The following is a 22,769-nucleotide window of genomic DNA, read 5'->3' as shown; positions in this document are numbered from 1 at the left end:
GTTTTTTTCTGTTCTCAAACTGATCTCCATGTTGGACCTCAGTCTGGGGGGACTTCTTTTTTCTCCTTGTCTTTCCTGATGTTGTTTATTTTCCATTGTTCGGTTCCGGGTCGCTGCTCGTGCGGCTGACCGGCCAGCTACCCAGCCAGACCTGTCTCCCCAATGTGATGTTTGTGTATTGTATGTATGGTCGGCAAGGTCAGTCTCTCAATAGCCCCTCGGGGATGAATAAAGTCTTCTGAATCCGAATCTGAATCTGAACTGTGGTTTGCCTCCACCAGTGTGTGAATGTGAGAGTGAATGAATAGTGGAATTGTAAAGCGTTTGGAGTGTCTAGAAAAGTGCTATATAAATGCAATCCATTATTATTATCTCATCTTAAATATTCAGTATGGTTCGGACAACAGTTATTAACATATATTAATGTACAATCCTTAATATATTTCATGTGTGTGTGTGTGTGTGTTGGGGGGCAGAGGGAGTGTTTGCTCAGGGCACCAAAAGCCCTGGACCACTGGGGATTAGGCAGTGAGTTCAGGGGTTTTTCCACCGCTGTATGACAGAGGTGAATAACATAAACCTGACCTTGGAAGCGTGTGATTTGTTACTAGGCTGCAAAGGAAGGATGGGGCAGTGGGTAGCCCAGGGGTCTAAATGATTATGGCTCATTTCATGGGGGAATTAAGCTAAGCCAAATGGCTCCCTGACCTAAGTTGGGCAATGGGTGTGGCTTGTGGCTCAGCTGCAGAGGAAGGATGGGACAGTGATTTCAGGGGACAGTGCCAGGAGAGGATGGTTGACAATTGGTGATCATTGTTTAATCATGCCCCTCATACTTAGAAAGTGCGCTGGGACTCAGAGGAAGGAGAGTTGAAGAGGAGATGAGAGACAACTGTCTGCTTACAGTCTGCATGTAAACAGTTTGTGTGAAAGAACAGTGTGAAACAGCTGGCAAGAATGTCAAAAGTCAATAACACAAGTATGGAGGCCTTTCTCCCCTCACCACACTCCCAGCGGGTGGCTAATGCCCTCAGGCATCGATGCTTTGGTGGTTTTTGGTGTCCAGGGCTGGGTGCTCAGGTATGTACTGGCTCACTCCCAGTGGCTGCTTGGCTGGTCCTGGCATCTATGGCTCGGTCGAACCCCTTCGGGGGGTGGGCTTAGGCCTCTTGCCCTGGGGCTTAGCCCACTCTGGCGCAGTTGGCCTATGGCTCCCCACACCCTCTATGTGTTATAGTGGCACCTAACTGCCTAGTAAAACATGCCAACCCCACAAAGCATACAACCAGCGGAGGTACAGGCATAGATGGTGACGGAGCTGTGATGCAATGGGAACAGGGGGATGCTGAGGCTGTGGTGCTGAGCCCTCTGGTGGTAGCAAGGAGCCACTTCAGTGATGTTCGCCTGGTGATCATAGACTAGCTGGGGCTTGTGCGGGAGGACCACTGATGACACTTCCAGGGAGGTCAAATGGGGCTAGAGGATCGACCTTTCGCTTGTGCTAGGAGGCTGCATTACACAATGGTAATGTGACTGCAGCCCAACCCCAAAGAGGGAGAAGCTTGTTACTGAGCCTCGATGCTCGAGCAGTTCATGGAGGAGCAGGAACGGCGGAGGCGTGTCTTCTGCCACTAACCAGCGAGAGATATGTACAGTGTGCCGGTAAGGTGCCAAGGGGGCATATGAAGGTGTCAGGGACCAAGCAGTAAAGCATAAAGGACACACGTGTTTTAATTCTGCGTTGGCTGTCACTTGGTGTTCGCTCGCTCTGTGGTATAGTATCACTTCCTGTTCCTGCTCAAACACAGTGGTGTTTCTGAGTAGCTTATTTGCTTAGCAGTTTAATTAACAACTTTTAAATACATTCTTTTTCACAGTATAATCTTCACGTGCTTCATCCGAAGCACACTTTCTGTGTACTCACTACCTAATTTATAGCCAAAGTATTCACTCACTGTCTCTGTACTGTTTCGCTAGCTTAGCTCGTAGCCGACTCGTTAGCACCACCTTTAGCAGTAATGATATCTGTAACAAATGTAGCATATTTGCAGCTCTGGAGGCCAGGATTACTGATCTGGAGACTCGGCTTCGCACCCTTCACTCACCCTTAGCTAGCCAGGCCCCTGTAGCTGGTGCAGCCGAAGATAGCGTAGGCCCCGCTAGCTGTTCCCCGGCAGATCCCAGCAGCTGCGGAAAGAGGGCGGCTGGGTAACGGTGAGGAGGAAGCATAGTCCTAAACAGAAAGCCCAGGTACACCACCAACCCGTTCATTTGTCTAACCGTTTTTCCCCACTCGGTGACACACCCGCTGGGGGTCAAACTCTGGTAATTGGTGATTCTGTTCTCAGACATGTGAAGCTAGAGACACCGGCAACCATAGTCAATTGTCTTCCAGGGGAAAGAGCAGGCGACATTGAAGGAAATTTAAAACTGCTGGCTAAGGGTAAACGTAAATTCAGTAAAATCATAATTCACGTCGGCAGTAATGACACCCGGTTACGCCAATCGGAGGTCACTAAAATCAATACTGAATCGGTGTGCAACTTTGCCAAAACAATGTCGGACTCTGTAGTTTTCTCTGGTCCCCTCCCCAATCAGACCAGGAGTGACATGTTTAGCCGCATGTTCTCCTTAAATTGCTGGCTGTCTGAGTGGTGTCCCAGAAATGATGTGGGTTTCATAGATAATTGGCAAACCTTCTGGAGGAAACCTGGTCTTGTTAGGAGAGATGGCATCCATCCCACTTTGGATGGAGCAGCTCTCATTTCTAGAAATATGGACAAATTTATTAAACCCCTCAAAATATGACTATCCAGAGTTGGGACCAGGAAGCAGAGTTGCAGTCTTACACGCCTCTCTGCAGCTTCCCTCCTCCTGCTACCCCCCCAAAAACCCATCTCCATAGAGACTGTGTCTGCTTCCAAAAAGACAAAAAACAAACTAAAAACCAGCAACAAACAACTTAAACATTTACAAAGAAAGAACAATACAGTATCCACATCTGAACCAAAGAGTAAAACAGTGAAATGTGGATTATTAAATATTAGGTCTCTCTCCTCCAAGTCTCTGTTAGTACATGACTTAATAATTGATCAACAAATTGATTTACTCTGCCTTACAGAAACCTGGTTGCAGCAGGATGATTATGTTAGTTTAAATGAATCAACACCCCCGAGTCATTCTAACTACCAGAAGTCTCGAAGCACAGGTCGAGGGGGCGGTGTGGCAGCAATTTTTCACACCAGTCTATAAATTAATGAAAGACCAAGACAGACTTTTAATTCATTTGAAAGCCTGATGCTTAACATTGTCCACCCCAGCTGTGAAACTCAGAAACCAGTCTTACTTGTTATCATCTATCGTCCACCTGGGCCTTACACAGAGTTTCTCTCTGATTTCTCAGACTTTATATCTAATTTAGTTCTGAGCTCAGATAAAATAATTATTGTGGGTGATTTTAACATCCATGTTGATGCTAAAAATGACAGCCTCAACATGGCATTTAATCTGTTGTTAGACTCAATTGGTTTCTCTCAAAATGTAAAAGAACCCACCCACCACTTTAATCACACTCTAGATCTTGTTTTAACATATGGCATAGAAACTGAACATTTAACAGTGTTTCCTGAAAACCCTCTCCTGTCTGATCATTTCTTGATAACATTTACATTTACAATAATTGATTATGTGGTGATAGGGCTAATCTAAAGAAGGGCATCAAAAAAGCCAAACACCACTACAAAAAGAAGGTAGAAGAACACTTCTCCAACTCCAACCCCCGACGCATGTGGCAAGGACTCCAGACCATTACAGACTACAGGACCACCAAACCCTCCCCCGCATCCTCTGATGTCTCCTTCCTCAACGAGCTCAACAACTTTTATGCTCGCTTTGAGCGAGGGAATCCAACAACCACAACCAAAACAGACATGACGCCAGACCACCAACCTCTGACTCTCTCCCCCACCGATGTAGGAGCGGTGCTGAGCAGGATCAATGTCCACAAGGCTGCAGGTCCTGATGGCATCCCCGGGCGTGTTCTCAGAGCGTGTTCTGGGGAGCTTGCAGGAGTGCTCACAGACATATTCAACCTGTCCTTGGCCCACGCTGTGGTACCGGCCTGCTTCAAATCCACCTCCATCGTCCCGATACCCAAAAACTCCAACCCATCTTGCCTCAATGACTACCGCCCAGTAGCACTCACCCCCATCATCACTAAGTGCTTAGAGCAGCTGGTCCTAGCACACTTCAAATCCTGTCTCCCCCCCACCCTGGACCCCCACCAATTCGCATACCGCCAGAACAGGAGCACAGAGGATGCAGTCTCCATCGCACTGCACTCTGTCCTCTCACACCTGGACAACAACAACACATACGCCAGAATGCTGTTTATAGACTTCAGTTTAGCATTCAATACAATCCTCCCCTCACAACTCATCAGGAAACTGACAGACCTGGGCATCAGTTCCCTCGTCTGCAAATGGTTACTGGACTTCCTGACCAACCGCCCCCAACATGTCCGGCTGGATAACCACTGCTCATCTACAATCACAATGAACACCGGTGTACCACAAGGCTGTGTGATGAGCCCTTTCCTCTACTCCCTTTTCACCCACGACTGCAGACCTGCTGATGGTTCTAACACCATCATTAAGTTTGCAGATGACACCACTGTGATTGGCCTCATCAGTGACAACGATGAGGCCGCCTACAGGGAGGAGGTGGATCGTCTGGCTGAGTGGTGCAACAGAAACAACCTACTGCTTAACACAGAGAAGACCAAGGAGCTCATCGTGGACTACAGGAGGAATGCTGACCCACATCCACCCATCCACATTAAGGGGATGGCTGTGGAGCGTGTGAGCAGCTTCAAGTTCCTGGGAGTCCACATCTCCGAGGATCTCATCTGGACGACCAACTGCTCCAAGCTGGTCAAGAAGGCTCACCAGCGCCTCTTCTTCTTGAGGACTCTGAGGAAAAACCACCTGTCCTCAGACATCCTGGTGAACTTCTATCGCTGTACCATCGAGAGCATCCTGACCAACTGTATAACAGTCTGGTACGGGAACTGCTCTGCCTCGGACCGGAAGGCGTTGCAGAGGGTCGTGAAAACTGCCCAGCGCATCGCCGGAGCACCACTTCCTGCCATAAAGGACATCTACAGGAAGCGGTGTCTGAAAAGGGCTGGGAAAATCATCAAAGACCCCAGTCACCCATCACATGGACTCTTCACCCTCCTGCCCTCTGGGAGCCGCTACAGGAGCCTCCGGACTAAGACCACCAGGTACCGGAACAGCTTCTTCCCCACAGCTGTCAGACTCCTGAACTCTGCCTCCTGACATCTGACCCACGTTAAACTCATGGACTGGACATACACACACCCACAACCACCTACACACACACACAATGGACAACCGTACCCTCAAACACACAATAATAACATGGACTGAACTAAATATTAGGGAGCTTGACTATGTAGGGCCCTAAAGGTTAGAACTAAAATTTTAAAATGAAACCTAAAACTTACAGGCAACTGTCCTTATTTTTTACTTGAGGATGAGAACAAACAAACACTGGTCTAGATGAGTTCAGTCAAACAATGATTTTATTGAACACACACGTGGGGAGATGTATACAGTAGCATCATCAGCATAGATCTCCGCTAGAAAGCACACTTCAAAATGTTTTTGATATGTCAGGGTTCAGCCCCTTGTGTCAGCAAATAATATGACATGCATTAGTTGCAGTTAGTGACAGTTAAACAAGTTTCCGTTATCAGCAACATTTTTACCATACATGGCGTTTTCAACCGTCTTACCCTCCAGATGTTTCCTGTTGATTTGCACTTCTTATGCTTATCTTTAGCAGATCCTGTACCAACTGTTGCTATGCAGGCACAAATGCAGTTACAAGCAAAAATATATCTCACCTCTGGCCTAAAACTCATCTACTGTTATTTGTGTATGTAAGCATGTTTGCATTCACCTTTCTGCGCTCTGAGTCACCTTACACAATATATCGTGTGGACATTCACGGCAGACGAAGTTATGACCTTAAAAGGACTGAGCACCAACACTTCATGAGCACATTTGCAATGTGTGTGTAAAAATAACTACAGCTACACATTTAATAAAAGTTTTAATAAAATGCCACTAATAAAAGCCATGTTAGCAATTATGTATTTTCTTTTATTTCCACATTCCCTCTCTTGACCTTTGGAAAAAAGGTCACCATACTTTCCATTGTGTAACTCCTCGATCCATTTGGCCGCTTCCAAGCATGGCCGACATAAAAAAAACCCCTTCCATTGCCCAAAGACAGAAGTCATCCAGCCTCCAGCGGGTTGTCAATTCCTGAATGTTCGTGCATGGTTTTAGATAAAGTTTTCAGCCCCGCCAGAGCTCGAGTTACGGAGCCATCTGGAGCAGTGTTGTTGGGGATAAACGTCTCCAAAAAAGTCTCCAAACATGGCACACACGCCCCCTTTCTACGCCAACAACATGTCCAGAGCCATTCGATTTTGCACTCCCATCAACGAGGTCGGCCCCAGCTGCTCTGCGAACCGCTCCATGGCGTCACTGGTTAAGTTTGAGAGTCTCAGCTCATTGTAATGGACATCATTTATGCGGTCAACATTTTTATTTGGAGTTATCCATATGAATATACTTTCAAACCCTGAAGCTATTTGATCCACTAGCTTATACTCGTTCGGAACTCCCCTTGGCACTCCTATTGAGTCGATCTAGATAGGCGGGTCAGTTCTAGGGTCATAAGCGTTCCTTGTTAGTCCCCGTAAGGAAATTTCTCCTCTGCATTTAACCAGTGAAGCAGTGGATAGCCACCAATGCAGCGCCCAGGGAGCAGTGTGTAGGGACGGTACCTTGCTCAGGGGTACCTCAGGGTAGCCGTTCAGTGGAGTCGAACCCCCGACCTTCCGATCATGGGGCAACCACTCTACCTACTGAGCTATCCCTGCCCCTAAATCCCTTGTGGCATGGCTTTTACCTTGTTCCTAATTAGCATGAGTGGAGCTCCTAATCGCACCATTGCGCACGTCCCCACACTCCCCAAAGGAACACGAACCAAAAGGGTGTGGTGTCCACAATAGTAATATAACCCACTTCTGGCCCATGTGCCAATTATATTGTTTACGTCACTTACATTGTTTACGTCACTTACATTGTTTGTGGTTCTCCCCGTGAGTGTGAGAGTGCACCAACTTGGATCCATTTCCCCCAAAGTGTATTTCACGCTGTCGGTTGAGAATTTGAAACATGTATAGTTATTAGGTTTTAGGTTTCCTGAGCTGACCTGCTGTGTTCACCACAATATTCCCTCGGACCAGCTTGGGCTTTGGGTTTACTAAACTCACTCTGATCACCTCGATTGGGTCAGTTCCCGATATGTCGGGATTACCAAATAAAATACCCCTCCCGGGCTGTTGGACCTGGGCAGAGTGTTCCATGGTCCCAAAGACAGCATGACAGGATTCTGTGAAGTGGAAAACTCCCTCTGTATAGCTATTCCCTTCAGTTCTGCGGGCACCGATGGTTGCCACCCCAAACCTGCCCAACTCACCACGTTACTCCACAGACACCATTGTATATGTTCCCACTGACCAATGATTTCCTGACTTTGTGCATATCATGGAATGGCTACAAACCCACACATCATATCCCCTCCAGCTACTATTCTTTCCCTCACAATCAATTACGTTGCACACGTCAAATGTGTACGCCGTCGTGGACCATTTAACTGTCATGTTCCTTAGTCCATGACTGAGTGATTTTGTGTTTAGTGTATTTACTGATATTATTATTATTATTATTATTATTATTATTTGTAGGCTGTTTTGGGATGGTTTGTGTTTTGGGGTTTTGGATACTGGTTTTCTGGGTTTATGCTCCCTCTGTTGGTCCCTGGTGTTAGTGTTCCCCTGTCTCGTCAGGTTAATCAGGTCCAGCTGTGTCTCCCACCTGTGTGTGATTTCCCGGTGTCCCTTTGTGTATTTATAGTGTGTGTCTGCCTGTGTTCCTTGTCGCATCGTCTGTGTTCATCCTCTGTGTTACCCTGTGTTTCTGCATTGCTCCACAGATGCAGAAGCACAGACTTAACAACGTGGTGTATGCTGTACAGTGCAGCGAGGAATGCCCAGACCTCTACATTGGAGAGACCAAACAGCCACTTCACAAGCGCATGGCACAACATAGAAGAGCCACCTCTACAGGACAAGACTCAGCAGTCCATCTTTATCTTAAGGATAAAGGACACTCTTTCGAGGATGCCAATGTTCACATTTTGGACAGAGAGGACAGATGGTTTGAAAGAGGAGTGAAAGAAGCCATCTATGTCCACTGTGAGCGACCATCTTTGAACAGAGGCGGTGGTTTAAGACACCAACTGTCTGCCATCTATAATCCAGTTTTGAGTTCCCTCCCGCCTTAACGCCCACTCACATCCTGGGCCATCTGACCTTAGGAATTTGTATGATAAGGTGGGGCCAGGTTTCACAATGAGCTCACCTGAAACCCTGGCTGATTGGGACCCACACCCGTTTTCACACCTTGGCTCAGGCGATTAGAGGATCATCAGGGGGTCCTTTTGTCCCTCTGTGGGGGGATACTCCCACTAGGTTTAAATCTGGGACTCCGCACCATTTGATCTTAGAACTGAAGAAGCTTCTCGGGTGAGAGGTGAAACGTCTTCAAGCAACTTAAAGAAGTCCAGACGCTTTTCTTTGCAAGCTCCTTTGACTACGATGACCTGGATGACTGAGAACCTTCACAGACACGGTGACAGAGTGTCTTTCAGCACTTGGTTAAAAATGCCAGGAGACAGAGCAAAGCCTTGCGGTAGGCGCATGTACCTGAGTTACTGACCCTTATACGTAAATGAAAAGATGTCCCTCAGGGACTCGTGTAAAGGGAGACAGAAAAACGCGTTAGCAAGCTCGATGCACGTGAACCACTTCTGGTCCGGTTTATTGCCGTCAGCGCTGTATAGGGATTTGGAACAGGCACAGTGTCAGTACGGAGAATGGCGTTAATGGCCCTGAGGTCATACACCATCTGCACTTCCCTTTCACATGCTTCTTCACTAGCAAAAAGGGTGTGTTCCAAAATGATTGTGAGGGCTCAAGCACTCGTACTTTCAGTAGCCCTTCAATGGTTTCTGCAATCCCCTCCTCTGCTTCTGGCTTGTGTCTGTACTGTGGTCTCCAGATTGGTGCCTCAGACTTCAGCTGGAACAACACGGGCAAACAGGTCGCCAGGCCCACGTCAGTGGGCCCCGCGGACCACAGAGTGTCAGGGAGTGTTGAAAGTGCGGCCACTGCATCAGGATGATCAGTTCTCTCCCTGCCATGGGTTCTTGAAATTTGCTGATGTTCTAGTACCACTACGTCGTTTGAAAGATAGGTGATACGATATATTTTGCATGTAGGTACGTACCAAACATTTGGAATCTGTGTGGCCTGCCACCAAGCACTGTCCAATGCTCGCTTGACCATTGACCCCATCTCCTTCGCCTGATGACCTTCATGGACCGCCAATGTGATATGGGGTGCAAATCAGACCCCATTTTGTACCAAGGCAGTTGTTTGTCCATAAATTTTACTGCTGCCGCGACCACCTCTGGGCCTACATAGATGTTGTGTGAACGTACATTCCAGGTCTGACTTTCAAGAACAGACTGGAATTGTTCTCGGTAGATGTCATCATCGTCCCTATCGTAAAAGAGAGCAAAATTGCTGGGTGGGGAGTAGACGGCCAGACTCTTGATCCAAGGCCTCCACAGCTGGTATTGTCTCAAAATGCCTTCCTCCACCAGCTGTCCCCAGTATATATCGGCTGTAGGTTGTGCAGTCTTGTACCAGGTATTGGTTTTTTGAGTACATCCCCAGGCACGGGAACTGTGTTCCTCTTGGAAGAGTAACAGTTAGTCCATCTGCAGAGCACATGATAGTAGTTCCCAGCTTAATGAGCAGATCCCTGCCCATCAGATTTACAAGCACTTGAGGAGACACCACATATCTGTGTTTCAAAGTCTGTTTCCCCGGCTTGATCAGAGCTGGATCGGTTACTGGCAGAGTCATTGGAACCCCAAAGAAACCCACCACACACACTGTGTGCACTGCTTGGCGTAGCTTTCAGCATTGAGTAAGTCGCTCCAGTGTCAGAATCATCAGAATCAGAATACTTTATTAATCCACCAGGAAGGTCATCTCTGTGCCTTTCACGGTCATGGATAACAAAGGATCTGCCATTCCTATGTTGTCTTGTCTCTGTGGGTCCCTTCAGTACTACTCCTCCCCCCAGCCCCAGTCAGCCACTGGTTACTGAGTGAAGGGCAATGCATGTGGATTTGGGGACTGGTGTCTGCCCCTGTAGACTCCTCTGCCTCTAAAACCTCCACGTGCCTGGGGTCCATAGTCTTGTTCTTGTGGTCCCTGGCCGACTCAGTGCTGTCCAGAGCCCAGTGTTCTTCACCTCCACATCTTAAACAGGCATTTCAAGACGTAGTTCTGGGAGTGCCCGAACAGCAAGCCCTTGGCCCTCCCCTTCTGTATCCACCACGCCCTCTCTGCGATATGCCGGCCCCCAATTCCCGACGGGTCACCTCTGCCTTGGGCTACTAGCGGGCCACCGGTCATCAGGGTACAGGTTCGGATTGAGATCCGGCCAATCAGGCATCAGATCAGCTTGGGACCTCACCACCATCATTTTCTTGGTCCCCTCCTTAGCCTCATTCATCTCCTTTTTCTTGTCATTTAGTTTATTTCGGGCCTCGGTCAGCTGTAACTTTAACAGCTGCGCCTGCACTTCCTCAAGCTTCTTTTTCTGCTTGTTCGCCTCGTCCAGCTCCAGCTGGAGCCAATGCACAATGTGTCTCTCCCACTGAGTAGAGTCAGCGACCGCAAAATCTGGATTCTTTTCTAGGTCGGTTCTCACTTGTTCTGATAGACCTACCAACACCGCTGCACGGAACCATGCCCTGTCCTCACCTCCCTGGCCTGGGTGTATACCTGTCTGTGACATCCACTGCTCTTTAGCTCTTTCTAAAAATTCCCTGGGAGTGTGTTTAGGCTCCCAGGTAATTTTTGGTATGGAACCAGCATTTGGGGTCGGGTACTTCTCACGTACTGCGCTAGATAGCACATTTTCCATATCCGAGTATGGGGTGTCATTGGCGTCACGGATGGTGTTAGCGATTCGCTCCATGTCACCCTAGACCTCCACCCAACATACATTTGGCTCCTATCGCTCAAAAATCTCCTATGGCCAGTTCCTCTCCCTCCATCAGGGTTCTCAGTTTCCTTAGCCAAGCCGCTCCTCTCTCTGTGATAGGTGGGAGTTGCTTGACTAACGCTCCCAAATCTCTGATCTTGTATGGACGATACACTGGTTGACACTCCGGACCCATCATCAACGGCAGACAGAGCTGCTGGTCGTTTCCTGAGTCCAAGACCCCCCCTTTATTTTGAGTCCCTGCAGTGCTCAGCAAAGAGGGAAGGCGTCTCAGCTTTTAGTTCTTTCGGAAAACTGACTGTCTTTTCCCTCTGTCATCAGCCAACATCTTCCCCGATCGTAACCTGAGACCCGGTTTTGCACCTACCTTCTTCGTCTTCCCTTTCCCACGTTCCAGCGCCAGCACCTCTCTTTCCATCTCTTCCTCCAGCAGTCCCTGCTCCACTGCCTTCAACCTATCTCTGATGTGGCGTCTCGGTCCTCATGCAACTTTCCAATGACTTTCCCTACCCACTGGTCTCTCATAGGCTTACTGTCTATCCCTATCACTGGATTCCTCTCCGTCATGGGAGTGGGCAGACCCTGGAACTGCGGTCCGGGGTCATCATCCTCCGATTCCTCGTCAGTCCACTGGGTCTCCTCTTCCTCCTCTTCCTCCTCTACGTGTTGTCTTGCATCTGAGTCTGAGCTCCTAGGGTCCTCAGTTTGAGCTGTTTTCACACCTCTGTCTGGGCTCCCTTGTGAGCTCCTAGGGGGTACAGGGGAAAGAGGGGGAAATGAAATCGATCCCTCAGCAATTATGGGGCCTTGTGATGTCTCTGCTGCTCAGGAGAACCCAGCCAGCGGGCCCGAGGTGCCCGTCCAGCCTCAAGCCAAGTTAGCTGGAGGTTCTGAGGAGCCCGTCCACCCTCAAGCCACGTTAGCTGGGGGTTCAGGAGAACCCAGCCAGCTTCACGCCTCATCAGCTGGGGGGTCCTGGAAGACCCAGCCAGCACACACACTGTGTACTAACTGTTGCTATGCAGGCACAAATGCAGTTACAAGCAAAAATATATCTCACCTCTGGCCTAAAACTCATCTACTGTTATTTGTGTCTGTAAGCGTGTTTGCATTCACCTTTCTTTTTTTTTGCCAGATGAAGCTTATGACCTTAAAAGGACTGAGCGCCAACTCTTCATGAGCACATTTGCAATGTGTGTATAAAAATAACTAAAACTACACATTTAATAAAAGTTTTAATAAAATGCCACTAATAAACGCCATGTTAGGCATTATGTATTTTCTTTTATTTCCACACAACCAGTGAAGGTAGGCCAAAACTGGAGTAATAATAATAATAATAATTGTTACGGCCCTAGCAGGGCCTCCTGAAACTACTCTTGTATGGGTGTGGTGTTCGCTTTCCGCCTCCTCCTGTCTTGCTCTACCCCTCTGTCTCTCCCCAGGACACAGCTGCTGTTCATTGGCCTCATTTACCACCTGGGCCCAGTCAGCAATCACCTCTCTGAGGTCATATAAGCTGGGGATGAACTGGATGAGGGAAGGTGATTTCTCTGGTGTTTCTTTGTTGTGTTTTAGGTGTTGAAAGAGGTCCTATTGTGTGATTGTCCTGCCTGTGGTGTGGAGTTGTAGGAGAGTAGCTGGTTCATGTGAGTAGTGTGGGCTTGTGGGTCTCAACAGCAGCAGCAATGGGACTTGCTGCTGCTAGTGACAGGGTGGGCTTGTGGGCTCCTGGAACTGCCTCCTCGTGGTGTGGAGTTTTTTTGTTAAGTTGTTGTGTTCTTTGTTGTTGCAACCTTTTTCTTTTTCTAGTGTTATTGGTAAAACGGCGTTGCCGGCTCTTTATGTCAAGATTATCTATAATAAAAACTATTTGCTAAACACCTGTCTGTTTTCCTGTTATTCCATTCTAGATCCATTTGTTACTGGTCCTCACACTCACACCCCTAGACCTTCTTCGTGGGGACGTAACAATAATAATACTAATAATAATACATTTTATTTGTAGGCACCTTTAATACCCTTGAAGTCACCTTACAATAGTACAGAACAATAGCAACAATACAATATAATAAAACATGTCAAAATGAAATTTAAACATAAGGGAAATAAGAAACAAAACAAGCATGAAAGCATAAAAGCTGAGCAAGGTAAAAATGGACTAAGACGGAATCAGGTGTATGCAATTCTGAATAGATGGGTTTTGAGACATGATTTAATATTTAATACTTTAGTATTTCATTATTATTATTGTTGTTATTTTGTTGTCTTAATATACCTGTACGCTTTGTATATGATCATGTAAAGCTGAGGAACACGAGCCTAAGAATTTCATTACAGGTAAATGTTGCTACACTGTTTATCTGTATATGACAATAAAACTTAAAACCTGAACCAAGGGAAGATACTGAAGAACCTTGGCAAACAGTGGAAAAACACTGGATGCTCACCCGGACCATGACACTTCCATACTTACATACAAATTATTGTCCATTAGCTTTTTCACTTAAAGGTAGACTGCAAAATTACCAGTGTTAAACTACACTAGAAAAGTGTTTATGTGTGTCCACTCTTTTGAGTGTTAAATTATTACTGAGCAGTGTCAAAAATATTTGGTGACTTTAAAAAACAGCTACTGTGTGCTTTTTAAAAACGTTTAAACGGTTTACAGCGATTTAAACTTTAACTCCCTAAAGGTTTAACATAAAACTAGGTTACTATTAAAAAAACACATCAAAATGATTAATTTAACATTTAAAAGAAATTTACTTGTATTGAATTGGTTTTCTTGTACATTATATTATTAACATCACATTTTGACTTATTCACAGAGGGAAAAAATATCAGAGAATGAGTTACGTCAGAAGGCAAATGAGGGAGGAAGGGTGGTGATACAAAAAAGAGGCTCAGTCACAAAGCTGTTTGTGCTGAACAGCCACTGCTTTCTTTCTCTAACAATGGAAGAAACTGAACTCTGCTTTCCACAACTATTCAACTCCTCTTGTGTGCGGCAAAAGCATTCACAAATTTAGGCTGTGTTTGTTTACACTCCACTGTCTTCCATCTCTGTGCTTACTACAATTCTGAACCTGCTTGTGATCATCTCCATCGCTCACTTCAAGTACTGACATATTTGAATACTTAACAAGTTATAGAAAAATAATGTTTTTTGTGAATTTAATTAGAAAATGTGTTGCTTTGTTCTATATGTTACAGTGGAGTTGCAATTACTGCTGTAGAACAACCTATGATGCTCCTATTTTAATCCAGGCAGCTGCACACCCCAACCAACCTCCTCCTCCTCTCTCTGGCCGTCTCAGATTTCTTCGTGGGCCTCATCATGGCTTGTCAGATTAGTCTCCTAGATGGCTGCTGGTTTCTTGGTGACCACATGTGTGCTCTGTATACCACTTTAGATTACATTGTTACTTCTGCTTCAGTAGGAACTATGGTATTCATATCAGCTGACCGCTATGTAGCCATTTGTGACCCTCTGCATTATCCCACCGAAATTACTATAAAAAGAATCTCAGTCTGTATTTGTACTTGCTGGGCTTGTTCAATTCTGTATAACAGTCTTATCATGAAGGATAATTTCAAGCAGCCAGGGAGGTATAATTCTTGTTCTGGTGATTGTGTAGTTGTCATTGATTACTTTGTGGGAATTTTTGACTTTGTTTTGACCTTTGTCGGCCCTGTGATTGTCATCATAGTTCTGTATCTAAGAGTATTTGTGGTGGCTGTGTCTCAGGCTCGGGCAATGCGCTCTCATATCACTGCTCTCAGACTCCAGGGGTCAGAGACAGTGCATGCTAAGAAATCTGAGCTGAAAGCTGCCAGGACTCTCGGTGTACTTGTTATTGCCTTTCTGATATGTCTTTTCCCATTTTTCTGTTCCTCAATGGTAGGCCAGAATAGTTTCTTTGATATTAGATCTGTACCTTTTGAGCGCTTGCTGTTCTACTTTAACTCTTGTCTGAACCCATTAATCTACACTTTTTGCTACCCCTGGTTTCTGAAATCTATCAAGCTCATTGTGACATTTAAGATATTTAGGCATGGTTCCAGTGAGGCCAGTATACTATAGGGAAAAGTGATTTTAGTAATGAGTAAGGCATACAGTCTTTGACACTGAAAAACTGATAAATGATTATTTATTTCAAGTGTGATGAAACATATGTCTGCTAGAAGTTACTTTACATGTAGATTTTCAGGGCTAGTATTCTAATCCTCTGTTACACCATGACAAAATCAGGTGTTTGTTTCTCTAATGTAAATGAATGTGAATCCATCACAAATTCTGAAAACCATCACTAACTAAACTAAAGTAAATGAAGATGTGACATATGCTAGTTTACATTGGAGCCTAATTTACATCTACAGCGTACAGCTGTAAAAAAAAAAATGCTTGTTTTAGCAGTGTAATAGATGTGTTAATAAATTAACAACCATTCTTACTGAAACACTGAAATTTACACAGAATAGAATAGAATAAATCTTTATTGTCATTGTTACAAGAACAATGAAATGCAGTTTGGCATTTCTCTGTTAGCAGCATGTAGATTTTTACATTAAAATTATTTTAGAATAACAAGAAAAAAGAAAAGAACAGAGACCCAAAAAATTGATTTAGAGTTAAAGAGGTACCTGCACAGGGAATATATGTAATAACGTAAGTATCTACATATTTAATTGTTTAAATTTATATCTCCACAACATAAGAACAGAATAAAAACACAAACATTCCCCACCGGTGGACAATGTCACCCCACTCCTTACAGTGTTTCCCAGAGAATTAGAGTCTATCTCTTCTAGTTTGTTGTTGAGGAAGTTTCCAAATCATTGATGATGTTACAGACTGGCCTGAACAGTGGAATAGTAATAAGCTCTTTCTTTATTCTAATGCACAAAATGATCTGATCACAGTCAGAAAGTGCTTTCTGCAGGGTGCTTTACTGAACCTTTAACTAAAACGAGTCTTAATCTTAATCTTAATATATTGCATGTCATTCTAAATCTTTTTTCAGGCTGACTTAAAAAAGGGTTGTGCTTCATATTTAATCTATGTCTAATATTTCATATACAGAAATTTGTTAGTAAACATCCTATATTAAAAATAAATGATTTAATTTTTCTAATGAACAAAGTGAACTGGTTTCAGTCACAAAGTGTTTTACTTAGGTGCTTTTCACTTTATTTTTTACATATTGCTTGACATTTAAAAACCCTTATTTCAACTAATTTAAACTAATTTTCCCTTAATATTTGGTATATTTCCATCATTCCATCATATTTTTTGATGCTCAGTAATCCAGGTAATTAAACTCCAGAAGGCTGACTCTGTTTATTTTGAAGCAGCAATTTAAGTAGTAGAAAATCTTCATCACTCATTTCAGTGAGGTTTCCACAACCTTAAAAACAGTACAGTTAGACAGATACATACATACAGATTTACTCTTAGTTCACCTCCTTGGTTCAGTGATCATTTCTCCCTTTTCAAATAAATGGCGTCCTTCATTTCCTGCTTAAACTGGCGTTCCTCTGTGTGCAGGATGTGCACATCCATATCACAAGTCTGCAGTTTTAAATAGTTAGTCCTGGTCTGACAAAGTAGCTCTTCTTTGTTGTGTAATTTACTTAGCCAGTGGTTGATTGGTTTGTCCAATGCATAATCCACGGTGGTGTGAATGACTTTTACAGAAACCTTTCACAATGTTATTCTGAGCATCTTATTTTTCATGGTGAACATAATGTTTTTGTTCATCAAGCTGTGTGATCAGTGAATTGTGGAATGTCCTGAGATTTGATTTTAACCCAGGTGTCATCCATATACCTGAACCAATGGCCCAGTGCTGTTCATGGATAGGATATCAGAACCCTCCTCTTCCCCACTTCCTTCATGCACAAACTGGCCATGGTTAACAGTTCGGAACTCATGTCACACCCACGTTTCTGTCTATAGTACAGACACTTGTATTAAAAAATGTAGTTCTAAAAGCAGATACACTTGGCCAGTATTAAGGGTGGTTCTGTTGTGAAGAATAGGGTCTCCCTTTAATTTCTTATAAACTGTCTCCACTGCTTCAGTAACTTGAACACACACAAATGAAGAAAAACACATCATAAAGCCCAGCAATTCATCTGCCTCTATGATCTCGAGTTCTCCACAAAAATCAAAGTGCTTTAAATTTGGAGCTGACTACCAATGGGTTGAGGACTGCAACCAAAAATCTGAAGATGTTATAGTGGATGGAATCAACCATACAGACAATGGGGCTTGAGCTATTCCCTGTTTAGGATTGACCAGACAAGGACGCTTCAGTTTGGTATAATGTGTGGTATGAAATCCAATCTATATTGTGATCCTATTAACTGCTTTAGGCAATCTATCCCCTTCTGTAACGATCCAGGAGCTCATAAGAATCCTCTTCACTGGGTAGTGACATATTTTTCTCATGACAGTCTTTCGGGTTTAACAAAACTGTGGTCCTACTCCTACTCTTGTCTGCTGGAAGGTAAAGATGTTGTCCTTAACATGTGTATAACACGTGCCTTTGTACCTAGGGCCACAGAGTCAGCTACTAAGTGAATGGGTGAAAAAACCTTATTTATATAATATGTTCCAATCCAAAGAGGAGCAGACCTGAACACGCCACTTCTCATACCAAAATCTCATACCATAATACCCATATTTTAACAAATTTTGTCATATTTAGATTTGATTTATGCAGTGCTTGCTGTGTTGGTTTTTTTATCATTATTTGAGCTCCTTCTTTAATAAATATAACCATTTTGTTCTTTGATATTTTATTAATTTTTTTGTTGTTGTTTTTTATCATTTGCTTTTTTTGTGATAAAAAAAACTGAGACAATTGTTTTATCTGCCTTCTTAATGACATCTCTCTGTTATGGTCCTGGGTCATTTTGAACCAGCGTTCTTAGTTTTTTTTTTTGTTTTTTGTTTTTTTAAATTTTGTTCATTATTTATCCCATGGTCCCTAGGTAGTTCCGTTTAGTTTTTTAGATTTCCCATCATGTCTTTACACCCTGTGTCCCCCTCCGTGTATCTGTGAGTTCCCATGCCTCCTTTTTCCTCCTTGTGTTTTATTTCATATTTTCCTCATCCCGTTATGTCTGTGCTCTCCACGTGTTCTCTCTTTCCCTCTGGTCTGTGTATCTTTGCCAGTGGCGGTCCTAGCCTGTTTGGCGCCCTGAGCGAACTTTCTCTCTCTGGCGTCACAGAAGCACGTTCAGTGAGAGACTGAGATTACCAAAAAATGCTACTAAACAACACAGGAAATCATTCCCGCCCGTGGTCATCTCCCTGTACAACTCCTCGATCTAATACACTGTAAAAACTGCAATAGTTACACCCTTTTTGCACACACTCTTTTCTACTCAGTAATATTCTTGTCAATTTTCTTGACATTTCTTTAAAATCCTTTCTGTTCATCCTTGATATTTATAATTGAGTGATCTGTATATATTAGTGCTATTTCTTAAATGTGTAAAATCTGTAACATAATGTATTGTTTGGAGTTTAGTCTGTTACTGTTACTATTTTTACCATTCCTTCTTGGAGCAACTGTGACCCACATAATTTCCTTAGGGATTAATAAAGTATTCTGATTCTGATTCTACACCTTACTTTACAGATATGCTTTGTCTAGGGTTTATTTCTGGGATTTCACACAACCCAGAATTCAAATCATGAATACATAATGGGCTTGGATTTACAACATTAGAAATTAAATGTGCTATATTTGGAAGCAGCCACCCCCTCCCTTTTCGACGGGTTGTGTGAGACTTTAAATCATCAAACTGTAATTATAAATTTTAAATTGTTATTGATCGCTTTACCCCGAGTCCTAAAGTGTATATTTATTTTCTTAATCTTCATATATTTATTGTTTGTTTACTTGCACTGCTTTAACTGGAGCCTCGTTGTCTCGTCTCTCTATATACTGGACTGTATGTAGCGGAGATGACAAAGTTTACTTTGACTTCAGCACAGCAGCAAGCAGGCGCACCGAGGGCTCTCGCACTCACTTTTTGCCTATAGAATTTCAAAAAAACATTGGTGCAAATTATAATTCTTTATCATAATGTCTGGTGTTTTCATGTTTATTGGTTTGTTTTTATTTTGTTTTATTTTGCGAGTTGGCTATCAGATGCCACTCCAGCCAGCCAGAGAATCCCCTGCCACCCCGTCCTTTCCTCCCTGTGCCACAAGCAGAAGTCGCACCTCGCAAATGGAGGGCACCCTTACTCCCAGCAAATGGCTATAAGAACACCAATCGGTGCCTATGCCATCCCCAAAATGCGTTGGCATGATGTTGAGGCAGCATGAGTACGAGCAACTTTTTTTTGCTGATGCCCGTGATGCCGCCCCCTACCACGATGCCGCCCTGGGCAACTGCCCGTGCCGCCTATATCAAAAACCACTACTGCTCTGTGTACTTCCTGTTTGACCCTAGAACTGAAGAAGCTCCTCGGATGAGAGGTGAAATGTTTTCAAACAACTTAAAGAAGTCCAGATGCTTTTCTTTCCAAGCTCCTTGGACTATACTGAATAATAACACAATTTACATTAACTGATGCTAAAGATCTTAGCCATAACCACTGTTGGGTGTAACATGTTACAAAGTATTGTTAATGTAATCACATTGCATTTTTTAGTAATGTAGTAATGTAACACATTACTGTGCTTAATTCCATTAAAATTACAATTATGTCATTACTCACATTCCAAAGGTTCTTTAGTTGTCTGTAAACTGGCCTAATAAAAATAAAAATAAATCAAACAAACATGCCGTTGTCTTTCGGCGCAGTTTTGCTCCAATCCACTGATTTCAGTGTGTGTGTGTGTGTGTAGCAGCAGTAGCTTGCAGCAGTAGCTTGCTGCTACTACTGCACATTCACCTAATGTATATACTATATATATAATGTTCTCCCCCCCCCCCCCCATTTTTGCACATGTCGAGGAGCGTGTCAGGTTACATTTCACTGTGTGTTATACTTGTATAACTATGCATGTGACAAATAAAGAACCTTGAACCTTAAACCATCTACAGAGACAGTATACTAATGCAAGTCTAGCCAAAAATCAGTCAGTGCAGTGAGTCAATGCAGACCCCTGCCCAGCAGTCAGACCCTGAACAGGTAACAAAGACAGTGATGTGCAGTCAAGCTTAAGACTTCTTCAAGCTTGTGTTCTTTAGAGTAGAACTATTCTGGTGATCGCTTTGCAGCTTCTCTAGGCTGGTTTTCATCTTTGCTTCATCTTGCTGGTTTTGTGTTCATATGTTAAAAGTTAAAAGAAAGATTGTATGTCTGTCTTCATTAGGGCAGGGAGTCATCTGGGTGTTTAGGAACGTCAGGTTTATATTATCAACTGGTAATTATAATTTTCCTCCTCTTCACTTCTTTTGCTGCAGACTTTTGTATAAACTGGTTATCTTATCAGATTAGAGTATTTTTAATGTAGGCACATTACTTTTTTTGTCTTCATTTCCAGCTGTAAAGCTATATTCATACTGAATGCTGCTGTTTCTCAGAAACTGCAGCTTACATCCCTGCTCTCTGCTTAGGCACATGAAAGAACACAACAGACAAGGATGGGGAGGAGCAATGTGTACACGCTGTCTATTTGTGTACATGCATGACAAGAGTGCTGTTTCCAATGACATGTCTCCTTTGTATGAAATGGAGTAACATACTGAAGATAAAGGAGAAACTCTGAAACTAAAATATAGTTCCTATAATGCTACTAGCAGTCTAATACATATACTAATGGTGGTTGCCATTGACATGAATAATATTTGTGTCAGTCAAAATATTTCAGAAATGAAGTCCGTCAGTAGAGTTATTACAGTCTTTTCTTCCCCATCTCTGAGCCACACGGGTTTCTATTGTTTACTTATGGGTGTTAATTCTCTGTTAGTAACTTTTTTGTAATAGAAAACATAAAAAAACAACAACAAAAAAACAATGGGGCTTTCATTCTCAGTCTTTCATTCTGTTTACATGATATTGGTGTCACAGGAGCCAGATTTCAATATTTTAAGTGTAACAATTTGTTTAACAGATTTTCTGAACCAGGGGTAAAATAAAGCATAGATTAGAGGGTTTAGACAGGAGTTTAAATAGAACAAACACATTACAAATGCAACAGATGAAGCACTGAGCATGGCATCTTGACCTGAGAGTGTGACACCAAAGTATGGGCAGAGACATATTAGAAACACAATGATAACAACACTAATGGTCCTTACTGCTTTCATTTCAGACTTCTTAACATTTGTATTTACTGACCCCTCGTGTGTCAGAGCTGCAATATGTGACCGCAGGGCACGAGCTTGAGTCAAAGCCACAACAAATACGTTTAGATAAAGAACTACAATCACAATGACAGGACCAATAAAGGACAGCAATAGATCAGCAACTCCAAAAGCATGGCCAACAACAACCACACACTCCCCATAGCAGGAATTATACCTGCCAGGTTGCACCAGGTTGTCTTTTAGCATCAGACATTGGAAGACTGAAGAACAAATCCAACACAGATAAACACATGCTTTTGTTCTTTTTGGGGTGACTTTGGTAGAGTAATGGAGAGGGTAACAAATAGCCACATAACGGTCAATTGATATGAGAACCATGGTTCCTATTGACGCAGAGGTAATAATGTAGTCCAAGAGAAAATACATACTACACATGAATTCACCAAGAAACCAGCAACCATCTATAATCATAATTTGAAATAATATCAGGAGACCCACCAGGCAATCAGAGACAGCCAAAGAGAGGAGGAGGAGATTGGTGGGGGTGTGCAGCTTCCTGAAGACAAAAAACAGCGACACAGTTATTATTATTATTATTTGTAGCAACAAGTACAATTTTATACAGATAAAAGGAAAAAGCATTTCGCTCAGACTCACTCAGATAGGATATCATATCATTTTCATCTTTTAGCCATAAAATCTTACTGTCTGCATATGTCTAACAAAATTATTACTTGAAATGTGAGATGGAGATGATGACCAGCAGATTAAGAGTCACGGTGAGCAAAGAAATAGAGGACAGGGTAATATAAATAAGTATAGAAAATGTATAAGGACGCATGGTCTTCCTGCAGGAGGAGTTGAGGAGTTGTGGAAAGCAGAGTTCAGTTTCTTCAAAGGTTTTCATCATTAGAAAAAGGAGGTTCCAGCTTTCTGCATGAAGCTCTTTGTTCTGTACCTGATTTATTTTCTTTGCTCACATTGCTCCTCCCTCTTGCCCACTGGTGGCAGTTTTCTTTCAGTATGTTTACAACTATGTCAAATCCTGCATTTGACTTATTCGCAGAGGGAAAAAATATCAGAGAATGAGTTACGTCAGAAGGCAAATGTGTGAAGTTTCTTTTTATATGATGCTTTTGTCTTTTCCTCATAGTTTTAATGTTTTAACTGTTAAACTAGAGATGCTATTACCAATATAATGCTTTATTTTAATCCAGGCAGCTGCACACCCCAACCAACC

At 43.4% G+C, this 22,769-nt stretch overlaps 1 protein-coding gene and 1 pseudogene across 2 annotated transcripts; one reads left to right on the top strand and one right to left on the bottom strand.

Moving 5' to 3' along the window:
- The first annotated feature begins 14,197 nt into the window (after window positions 1–14,197).
- LOC102777989 (trace amine-associated receptor 13c-like) lies at window positions 14,198–15,333 on the top strand (annotated as a pseudogene).
- Window positions 15,334–21,268: 5,935 nt separating this feature from the next.
- On the bottom strand, window positions 21,269–22,439 carry LOC148098357 (trace amine-associated receptor 13c-like). Of its 2 annotated transcripts, none has more exons than XM_087829696.1 (2): window positions 22,264–22,439; window positions 21,269–22,085 (listed from the first exon to the last, which is right to left on the bottom strand). In XM_087829696.1, the coding sequence occupies exons 1-2, from the start codon at window positions 22,437–22,439 to the stop codon at window positions 21,269–21,271; spliced, it is 993 nt and encodes a 330-aa protein (XP_087685822.1). The 2 variants fall into 2 exon arrangements, with proteins under 2 accessions (XP_087685822.1, XP_087685823.1); XM_087829697.1 differs by having other exon boundaries at window positions 22,369–22,436.
- Window positions 22,440–22,769: the final 330 nt, after the last annotated feature.

This window comes from Neolamprologus brichardi, chromosome 16 (assembly GCF_056152115.1).
Source record: "Neolamprologus brichardi isolate AB-2024 chromosome 16, ASM5615211v1, whole genome shotgun sequence".
NCBI lineage: Eukaryota > Metazoa > Chordata > Actinopteri > Cichliformes > Cichlidae > Neolamprologus > Neolamprologus brichardi.
This window is presented reverse-complemented; position numbering and strand designations above follow the sequence as displayed.